Source organism: Varanus komodoensis, unplaced genomic scaffold (genome assembly GCF_004798865.1).
Source record: "Varanus komodoensis strain SLA01 unplaced genomic scaffold, ASM479886v1 scaffold55, whole genome shotgun sequence".
Taxonomy (NCBI): domain Eukaryota; kingdom Metazoa; phylum Chordata; class Lepidosauria; order Squamata; family Varanidae; genus Varanus; species Varanus komodoensis.
Genome location: NW_025336157.1, coordinates 1,561,053 through 1,571,564, shown reverse-complemented (window position 1 = coordinate 1,571,564; position 10,512 = coordinate 1,561,053). Strand labels below are relative to the sequence as shown.

General features: G+C 49.1%; 1 protein-coding gene across 1 annotated transcript in view; it reads left to right on the top strand.

The window, feature by feature from the left end:
* The first annotated feature begins 267 nt into the window (after positions 1-267).
* POLA2 (DNA polymerase alpha 2, accessory subunit) overlaps positions 268-10,512 on the top strand; it is a 17,189-nt gene continuing 6,944 nt past the window's right edge. The window contains exons 1-13 of the mRNA XM_044448821.1: positions 268-403; positions 1,670-1,794; positions 2,151-2,236; positions 3,061-3,118; positions 3,671-3,777; positions 4,021-4,214; positions 4,653-4,741; positions 6,266-6,421; positions 6,869-6,931; positions 7,784-7,826; positions 8,341-8,465; positions 9,035-9,073; positions 9,953-10,026. Coding sequence (XP_044304756.1) covers positions 307-403; positions 1,670-1,794; positions 2,151-2,236; positions 3,061-3,118; positions 3,671-3,777; positions 4,021-4,214; positions 4,653-4,741; positions 6,266-6,421; positions 6,869-6,931; positions 7,784-7,826; positions 8,341-8,465; positions 9,035-9,073; positions 9,953-10,026 — 1,256 coding nt within the window. The 5' untranslated portion in view covers positions 268-306. The remainder of the gene's footprint in view (positions 404-1,669; positions 1,795-2,150; positions 2,237-3,060; positions 3,119-3,670; positions 3,778-4,020; positions 4,215-4,652; positions 4,742-6,265; positions 6,422-6,868; positions 6,932-7,783; positions 7,827-8,340; positions 8,466-9,034; positions 9,074-9,952; positions 10,027-10,512) is intronic.

Below are 10,512 nucleotides of genomic sequence, written 5' to 3'. Positions count from 1 at the left end.
GATGGCGCCTTTCCTCAACGAGGACTGGCGCCTTGGTTTCCGATTACCCTGCCGACGAGTGGCGGCCTCTCTAGGAAAAAGTTGGCGCCGCTATGCTGCTCCCTAGTCACGCAGGGAGGCCACGCCCCTTTCCAGCCCGGCACGCCCCTTCACCGGCTGGCGCCGCAGCCGTCGCTCCGCCCCCTGGACCCTTGTGGGCGGGGCGCAGGAGTGGAAGGAAGCGCCGTAAGTCAGCGAGTAGCCGCGCCTACGCGTGCTTTCGGCCCTCCTCCTCCGCCTGGCAGTGGCGGGAAAAGCGAGGCGGCGATGGGGTCGCCGGTTTTGGAGGCCGTGCTGGCCGAATTCAAGGTCTTCGGGCTAAGCTTCGCCAAGGAGGAAGACGAGGATGCCATCGCCGACAAACGTACGTGCGCCGGGAATCGAAGGGGAGAATGTACGGCAAGGGGTGCCCATTCATGAGCGTGCGGATGGGGGGCAGTTCAGTCGTCAAAGGGGGTTAAATCTATGAGAATGCATGAAGGGGGGGAGTAGGCAGCGTGCAAGAAGCGGTAATGGCCCAGTTTGCTGGGGATGATGGGAATCGTATTCTCAACCTCCCTGCAAGCGCCCCCCCTCCCGGTTGAGAGAGATGGGTGTAAAATGATATTTGGAAGTGTGCGAGTTTTTATAAAGAGTGCATCGGTTTTGTGGTCTGTGCAAAAACTGTGAAATACCGCCAGCCTACAGTTCCCATGATTCGGCATGCATGAGCACTGCTGCAAGGGCTGATGGGAGTTGTAGGCGAAAGCATCTAGCGAGCCCCGTTGCATCCCATGGGACCGGTGTGGGGGTGCTTGTGGGGGACTGAAGGCCGGGGAGAGTTTCAAATTGCTGGCATTGGACAAAACAGCAATTTCATTATTACGTGATGAGCGGTTGAATTAAATCGCCGCTTTGCTCATTCCATAATTTTCCATTAGACAGAAGACAGAGCGGAAACTGTAAATGAGGAATCTCCATCACTTCCTAGGATAAAATCCCACGTTGACTGTAGGTCCTCTCATGCCCAGGAGCTCTTTTGAGCATTAGGAATCACGGGAAATGATACGTTTCTAAGCATATGCAGAGTTCTTTTCCACTCCCAAAGTGGGCACAGGCTCCCTCTTAATTTCACATGGGTTTTGGCATCCACAATTCCTGCTCTAGATTTTTATGGCCAAGCCTGGACATATTTTAAGAATGAACCATAGAAACAGTGGAACACGTTTTCTTATATTGTAGCTTTTAGGAAATGCCGAGACAATAACATGCTTTCTAACAATAAACAATAACAAACTTCCACTCTGATATTTATTTATTTATGTATGTATGTAGAAAATTTCTATGCCGCCCCATTCGCCGAAGCCTCGGGGCGGCTCACAAAACATCAATTAAAATATAATACACTAAAAATATAAAATGTGTTTAAGGGGCGTATTGTCTTATTTTACTGGAAATGTTGCCAAATGTTTTTTTACTGCAATGCAAATTAGGAATCTTTTAAGAAAACTTGACTGCCATGTTGTGCTGATTTAGATTTTTAAGAGAGAAATGACAGGAAGGCCATGTGGGGTTCCAGCTCCTAGAAGAAGTTCCCGGCTGTTTGCATTGCTGATTTATGAGAGAGGCACCCTCTGTTTTGACCCCACAGTGCTCGAAATGTGTACCATGCACCGGGTAACAGGGTCGGACCTTGGGTTGGAGCTCGTGGCTTTTGCAGCACAAAAACGAACCGTCCACCTTACGGCCGAGTCTCTGCACATCTTTGAACATGAAGTAAGGCTTTTGGTGTTTCGACTGGATAATCGACCGGAAGTTTGTCATTGGTGGGGTGTAAACAAATTGGAGGGTGCGTTCGTGTGGGTGATCCTACCCAGCGTAGTTTGGATCGCTGAGGACTGAGCTTTGAACGCCTTGCAGTGGTTCTGTTCCTGAGATGTGGCCCTTCGGCCAAAAAAGAGGAAAGCAAGATTCTAGTCCTCATGGTTCTGTGCTCTACCATTGTACTGCAGCCCTCTTGCGACATGGATTGGTTCGGATTTCTGTTTGGCCCTGAAACTTGTGTATTCTTGTGCCAGTCCTGGGGGAGCTATTCATATATTTATTTTAAAGGGCTCTTGCTCTTCTTTCAGGTGCTCAATAAAAGAGGGTCAAAACCTCCACCGAAGAAGGAGAACCGGCAATCCGGCATCCGGGACGTGATTCCCCCGCAAGAACTGTATCCTCCGTTAAAGTTGTGCGTGGTGCAAGTCTCACGGTGCTCCAGCTAACTTGGCTCACGGCAAAGCTGCCCTGGGACAAGCCACGGTTTTAAAAGCGATCTTCTTTTCCCGAGGCACTTTTTGGAGCAACTCGTGGAAGGAAAAAATGAACAGAAAACAGCCGGATATTTATTTTATTTATTTATATTTATACATGTATTAGGACAGGATAGGATAGAACAGAATCGGAGTGATTAATTTTGCAATGGCCCGTGTTGTCTTGGCGTTTGTTGCTATTGCCCAGGATTCCCCAGCCTGGTGCCCTGCAAACATTCGGGATGACAGCCCATCCCAGCCATTGTGGGCTAGGGTCAGGATGATGGGGTTTGTAGTTCAGGACATCTGCCGGGACGCCAAGTTGGGAAAAGCTGCTGTGGTCTCTTCTGGGGAGTCTTTTCAGCCCGGGTTCAGACCTGGAATGCTGGGGTCTGCTCAGCAACCTCCAAGAATGGGAGGTCTCTAGGCATATGCAAAGTGTATTTAGATAAAGTACTGAGGAGGGCGGGGGGGATTATCCAAGCCGGCTTGGGTTCCTTGGAAGCAATGGGATTAAGCAATGTACTGTTCAATATATGTGTGGGCTCCTCGACCCACACTTCCCATGTGACGCTGACTGTAATCCGGCATCTTCTGGATGCATTTGGGCTCCCTGTTTCCCACTGAAGGTCGGACCCCACAACCTCTGGGCTCCGGGAAGGCCACTCCAGCCACTCAGCAGATTTCTCTCTGCATCGCCCTGCTTTTGAGCGTTCCTTGTTTGTTTAGCCTCAACTCTGGCCAGTCTTGACCTTGGTGAGGAGGATGAGGACCTTCTGAATGACTACATGTCGCCCTCCAGAGTAAGTGGCCCAAAGCCACTGGAAAAATCCCCCGTGCATACGACTCTTTCATTCAGGACCATGAGGACCAGTATCTTGCCTTCTATTTTAAGGAAGAGTCGACAGCTCCGTGAGAGAATCCATGCTCTGCTTGCTAATGATCCCCACGTTGGATCTTGGGTGTTGTTAGAAAGGCTTGCAGTAGTGATCTGGCTTAGGAACATGAGGGGAAAGTGCTGAACAGCCCGAAGAGAGAAAGAGCAGCTTTCCAAAACTCTGCTGGTTTCAGTGCCTGCTAAAGCCATCCTTGGAGATGAGCCAGTTTTAATGATTCCTGCTTTTAATCCATTATTTGCATTCTTTTGCATGTTCCGTCTTTTCCCGCTTGTACATAAATTTATTTATTGCGTTCCATGAATTGCTGTAAATGGCCCAGAAAGCTTTGGCTATGGGGCAGTATAGAAATGAAATTAATATTAATAATAACGGTAAATTTTGCAAAAAGTGTTATCGGTTCTCAGGCCCACTTTCCAAGTCAGGCCAAGCTGTTGTCTCTTGAACTGTGTCTTTCAGGGCTCGCAGAAGCGGGCGATAACCACTCCAGAAAACCCGCACTCCAAGAGGACGCTCTCCCACCGCAGCCCCCGCTTGGCTTTCTCCCCAAGCAGCTTCTCCCCCAGGTACGCCTTTGTCAAAACCATTTGATTCACCTGTCCATGAACCTCGCATCCTCCAGGTGTGTGGACTGATTCCCATCAACCTCAGCCAGCTTGCCGGGGGATAACGGGAAGGAGTCTAATAAAACAGCTAATAAAAACGGGCAATAACGAGGAATAACCAAAAAAATCGCAATCAGTAAAATGGTCATGGCGGCCGGTTGCGTTTTCCTGATTTCTTTTCTTAAATGGTCTTCCTCCCACCAGTGCTACCCCATCGCAGAAGTACAGCTCCCGGAGCAACCGTGGGGAGGTCGTTTCCTCCTTTGGCTCGGTGCAGGGGACCTCCTGGGGTGGAAAAGGTGGTGCAGCGACCTCCGTGAAATTGTTCGGCTCCTCCACAGATGCCCTCACGAAGCCGTACAAATTTATGTTCCACGATCTGCAGGAGATCCGGGAAGGTAACTGGGAAAGCGCTCGCAGTTTCCCTAGTCCAGCATTAGTCCTACTGGGGTGGGGACCTGATGCAACAGATAGAATTTAAGTCCAGTTTCGTACTACCTTTAAAAATATCCTCTGCGGAAGATGCTCCGAGGTGTGCGAGTCACGCCGCTCACAAACATTGAACTCGGTGAATTGTGCTCTCAAGTGCAAAACCTTGATCCAGTCCTTCTCACCTTTACTTAGTTTCCAAGTTTGGTTTCTTAAAGAAGTTTAAAGAAGGCTTTGTGTGGGATCTTTGGGGGTTATCCGTTTTTCGTCTATTTTTCCATCGTTCTTCCATGTTAATCTCAGTTTCCCTCTCTGTCCCTTCCTTCCTTCCTTCCTTCCTTCCTTCCTTCCTTCCTTCCTTCCTTCCTTCCCGCTTGCTTTCTTGCTCGCTCTCTCTCTCTCATAAGTGCTATCTTGTAAGATTGAACAACTGGGAGAAGCCCTCAAGGAACACTACAAAATAGAAGAATTTTCCTCCTTGATCATCCCTGTGCAGGTAAGATCGCTGTACCTAAGATTGGGTAATTTTTGCACAGGGCATGGATCTTCACTGGGTCATGTGGCAGGTACATTCACTTCTCAAATAACTGGGGCTGATAGTTGGAGCTGCCAGATTGAATGGGTTTCTGCTTACCTCCCCTTGACGTTTTAAAATGGGAGAGCTGGAGGACCTCACCCAGCCTGCTGTGGGTCATAATCTCAGGTGACGTTTGTCCCACGGAGCTCTGGGTAAGGAAGGGATCTAGACAAAACCCCACATAAAACAGCTGCTTTGCCTAACTCAGTGGGTTAGCCCGGCTGGTTCCCTGCCCCAGTTTTAAACCGAGAGAGACTGAAGGGTTTTTGCCAAAGACCAGCAAGAATTTTTGACTGCTGCTTGTGGAACCGTGGCAGTTACGATGCTGAATTGACCAAAACTCAGGATAACCACGAATGGTGAATTACTTATTTGTGAAACCTGCACACCATTTAAAAATAATACTGTCCCTAAGCAGTTTACAGGTAATGTTTGAATCGCTTTTTAAACAGGATGAAAAATACAATATGAAAAGCAGGATTAATGGCAAGGCTATAGAGCCGTCGATGAGCAGTAAAGATAGAAGCGTATAGTTAATTTAATTATGATCTTGAGCCGGCGAATGCACGTTGCTGGGAGGTGCATGAAAGAGGCCATGTTTTCTGATTCTGAAACTGAACAGGGGAGGGTGTTTCAAAGGGTAGGTGTCACTGCTGAGAAGGCCCTGCCTGATACTTCATTTATCGTTGAATGACCAGCAAGGCTTCCTATGATGATAATTTGGGAGCTCGCATAAGGGAAGGCAGCTGTACAGTTTTGCAAGAAGGACGATATACTCCGCTCAGTTCTCATACTCCAAACAGAGCCTTGGTTTTAGAACATTTTTAATTTTAAGCATGTGTTTTTAGTAGCTTATCCTTGGCAGATCTGAGTTCTGTTAAAAAAAAAAAGAAAGAAAAGAAAGAAACCCTGTAGGCCTGCTATCAGCTGATCTGCGTTTTAAAATAACCACTTTTAAGGCACTGTATTTTTATTTTTATGTGTGATGTAATTATTTTATGGAACCAAGTCAAAGATCCTTCACATTGTATTTCGCTTTATTATTTATGCATTCTTTTCCCCCTCTCCCTGTGCTTTTTCTCCCCTTAATAAATAAATCAGATTTATTTCAGAATATTTTATCCTACTTTTCAGCCAACCCCCCCCCCAAAAAAAACAAAACAAAACCATGAAACAGCAGTAAAAGGCTTCCAGAGTAGCTTTATATACAGTCAGGAAAACAAAGATGTACCTGCCCTGCAGACTTTTAATCTATAGAGGCATGGCACACAAGGACAAAAGGGAGGGGAAAAATCCTTGTGGGTGCACCTGTGTTTTGAGTTCTTTTACCGCTTAATTTAATCGTAAAATTAAAATTATTTCCTCCTGCCAAAAAGAGAAAAAAAAAGAATTGCGCCTTAAATGCTGTTTCTCTGTGCTGTGTTTGGAAATGACAACGCAAAGGAGCCGGTGACAGTCCTGGGCCAGATTGGCTGCGATTCCAACGGGAAGCTGAATGCCAAATCGGTCGTCTTAGAAGGGGACCTGGAACATTCCTCGGGAGGCCTGATTCCTGTGGATCTCTCAGAGCTGCCGGAGTACTCCCTCTTCCCTGGACAGGTGAGGCGTTTGGGGTGGGCAGGCCTTGGAGAGGTGGGGCAGTGTTCCACAGAGGGGCAGTGTTGCATAGTGGTTAGAGCACTGGGCTGGCGTTTGGGAGATCGGGGTTCTAGTCCCCGCTCAGCCATGGAACTCGCTGGGTGACTTTGCGCTGCTCACAGACTCCGCCTGGGCTACTTGGGGTGTTGTGAGGATCAAAGGGATCGCCCCCGTTTGGACTGTGGGATGGATGAAGCACAGGGCAGCTTGTCCCAAGCACGGCGGGGATGGCTTTCCTTCCGATCGGAGGACGCAAAGCCCGGTTTCCCAGGGGTTCTCGGCTGCATGGAAAGCTGGGATCCAGCTGGGGAAATCGGCAGATCAAACGGAGCAGTCGGTCAGGGTCGGAGCTTGCGGGAGGTGCTAAGTGAAGCCGGTCTCTCTCACGGGGTCTTTCCGTCCCGCAAGGTGGTGGTGATAGAAGGCATGAACAGCACCGGCGAGCGGTTGGTGGCCTCCAAACTGTTTGAGGTGAGCCACATCAGTTGCTCTTGGGAAACTGAGGCAGATGCCTGGGAAGACGAGAGCCCCGTGGGGGAAGAGCCAGGGAGACGGACGCGCTGCACGGAGTCCCTTCGACCGGCCTTGATCTGACCAGCGATGTCCTCTTCCAGAGCGGGTTTGTCTTGGCTGCGGTGGGAAAGACCCCAAGAACGTTGGGAGCTGCCCTTTCTGTCCTCGGTGCCAAAATGTGGGTGGAAAACATGAGGACGAGCAGCAGGACCCGGCCTTCCTGTCAACCCAGGCTGGCGTCCAGGGCTCTGCTCTCCATTCCCTGCCCTTGCCTTCTGCCCAGCCACGGATCATTGGGTGGTTAGCTGGCTTTGGTGCAGGTTTTCCCTGATCAGAAAGTTCGGATGCCTCTATAAAAGTGGCTTTTGAATAATAAAATCCACTTTCAGGATTTTAAATGGCTGAGAGCCAGTGTGGTGTCTTGGTTAAGAGCGCAGGGCTGGGGCTTGGGAGAGCTGGGTTCGAATCCCCACTCAGCTGTGCTGCTCGCTGGGTCAGTCACAGGCTCTCGGCCCAGCCTACCTCACAGGGTTGTTGTAAGGAGGAGAATTATGTAAGTGGCCTTGAGTTCCTTGAAAGGAAAGCAGGTGGGGTATAGATATAATAAATAAAATTAATAATAATTACTATTGTTTTTATCGTGCTCTGTTCCCTGGGCTTTCAGAGTTAACTTTCTCTCGTAAGTTTTTATTCCTGCAACTGGTCCAGCCAAGCTTGAGATTTTGCTCTTGTGCTTGAACGGGGATAAGCGTTCTTGCCTCTCTTTTCGAAATAAAGTATGAACGCTGCAAATTTCTCTTCTCTCTGCAGGGGGTGCCACTCCCTTTCCATCAACCGGCCGAGCAAGCAGGAGGTGAGTTAGACAGGGTTGTTTGTTTCCTAAGAAAAGGCACAAAAGCTCAAGTTGTCTAGACCATCTTCTCCAGGATCCAGAGCTTTTGGATTACAACTCCCATCACCATGACCATCAGCCATGCCAGCTTGGAGTGTTGGGGATTGGAGTCCTTCAACATCGAGGGGACCCATAGGCCTGGGTTGCAGGGGGAATAGTTCCCATCTTTCACCCTGTTCCAGCTTTTTAATTCCCTGCTGCCTTAAAAAAAACCATGCTCAGTTTCTGGTTTCGGCTTCCACGATCATCACCGATCTTTCCCTCCCCATGCATCCCTAAGGACTAGAAACTTTACCGTTTGCAAAACACACACAGAGGAGCTCAAGTTAATGTCCAACACTCCATTTCAGTTTTTGACCTAAGCGGGAACTCTCAGCCTTTAATCTAGTCCCAAACCGGCAAGTGTCAAGGTAAGAAGATGGATCGTCACGGCAACCTGAGATCCGATTGAAAGCCTTTTCCTTTGTTCTTCCAGATTTCGAGCCCCAGGTGGTCTTGGTCGCTTGTGGCCCGTATACCACTTCAGACAGCTTCACGTACGACCCCATGTTGGATCTGATCGATACCATCAATAAAGACAAGCCGGATGTTTGCATTTTGGTACGGTTGGCACTTTTGTGATGCCGTTTTATAGGGTTATACATAGGGATCGTGGTATAAAACAAGGTTGGTCGGCATTTCAATATGAACAGGTGGGGTGTCGCACCCTTCAAATCCTACAAGGTCCAGTCCAAAACGGAATCCCTTAGGGGCAACTGTGGACAAACAGGGTTATATTTTGGGAAAGTCTTGACCCCCCAAAAAAGCAAGAAGAAAAGGAAGGAAGTGCATGCCAAAACGCATCCAAATCTTCATGCATCCTTAAAAACAACTTGCAATCTGACGCAGAAAGAACTTGTGCTGACTGTGCCTGATAGGAGTTGTAGTCCAGCACATCTGGCATGCACTGGAGTGGGCGGCGGCTGCCCTGTGACACAAATCAGTCTCTGCCTGGAAGAGTTTATCTGGCAAACACCGGGGTTTTTGCGATGTTTCCTGTCGCTCCATCCTTGGAATGAAAATACATCCTTTTCCCCTCGGCTGCACTTTCTTAATTGCTGCGGCCGAGAGCGGGGGGTAGGGTGGCCTTTTGCTCTGGGGTGACCTGCATTTCCTCTGATTCTTCTCAGCTCGGTCCCTTCCTTGATGCCAAGCATAAACAAGTCGAGGTAAGTCCTGAGTTGGGCAGGAGGCACTGGGAAGTTCAGTGTTCGTTGTGTGGTTGGAGGACCCCGCTGCCTTTCCCGGAAGCTGCTGCAGTGTGAGTGGGTGGCGCATCTTGAATTTCCAGCTTTCCTTTTAGACAGCCCTGTCCATCAGACTAGTCCTCTTGGAGGAGAGCTGAGGAATCTACTGGATCCAGTGCTCTCTTGTTAGTTCCAACAAATCCAATGTGAAGGAAGGAAGGAAAGTGGCCCTGTATTTGGACTCCTGCCCCGCTGCTCTGGGGCTGATGGGAGTTGTAGTCCCAAAGTGGTTAGGGGAATGCTGCCATATGCCTCCAGCTATAGCCAAAAGCAAAAACAGTGGCCAAAAACAGCACCATCCAGCCATGGCAGGGAGAATTTTGCATGCTCAGATACACTGGAAGGTTCTCAGGAGACTATTAATAGGTTAATACAAGTTGGTTGAAGTGCTTTTATCCCATTCCTTAGCCAAAAGGTCTTCTGCACCAACTTACCTGTAATCAGTAGAGCAATCCCATCCTGGCCTCTCTAGGCTGACCATCTGAAAAAAGAATGTCATGCAAGGAAAGGAGGATGAGGAGGGAAGAGGAAAACTAAGAAGAGAGTGGAAGAAAGGCCCTGTTTTCTCTACCTTCTCTCAGCCTGTAGAAGGGCAGAAAACACTTCTAGGGAGGGAAGGAAACCCTACGTGGGAGAAACTACAGTGAGCATAAGCTGCATGAAAACAGAGCAGGCCGGCAGTTCCTATATCTACCCCAGAAAGTTTTGCTCTGTCTGGCAGTGTCCAAGATCCTTTGAAGTGGAAGTACCGTGCCTGGACCCGGGACTTTCTGGCCACTCTTCTCATTTTTCGTTTCTCAGGGCTGCCAGCTCACCTCCTCCTTTGAAGACGTCTTCAAGATGTGCATGAAGACGATCATCGAAGGGACGAGGAGGTAAGAGCTTGCTTGGAGGCAGCCGAGAGCATCTGAGCCGCCTCTTCGTATTTCTAAAGCCAACTGGGGTGGTGGCAGGGATGGCAATCCGCACCCACGGTTCACTCTGGTCCGCCGTTCTGCCTTCCTGCATCTCTGTGCTCGGCTCGAGCCAAGCGACATGTGGAACTGGATGTGCCATGAAGTTCCAACCTGTGGTTCCTTTGTTTCAACAGCCCATGGCTTCTCCTTCAGGCTTTTTTGCCGTTCAACAAATCATGGTTTGTTAGCGAGCTGGGTTTGCACGAGGGCACAACCACCCAGAATTCAACAACCCATACCATGGGTTAGCATTCTGTGTGCGAACCAGGCTTATGAGTCCACCTGGTTTTCTACTGTCTGCTTAAACCCTGCTTTCTAGGGTTTCAGGCTGGAGTTGTTTTCCAGAGCTATTTGCATTAGAAGAACTGAAACCAAGCTATGGTCCTTCACAACCCCCCCCCCCCC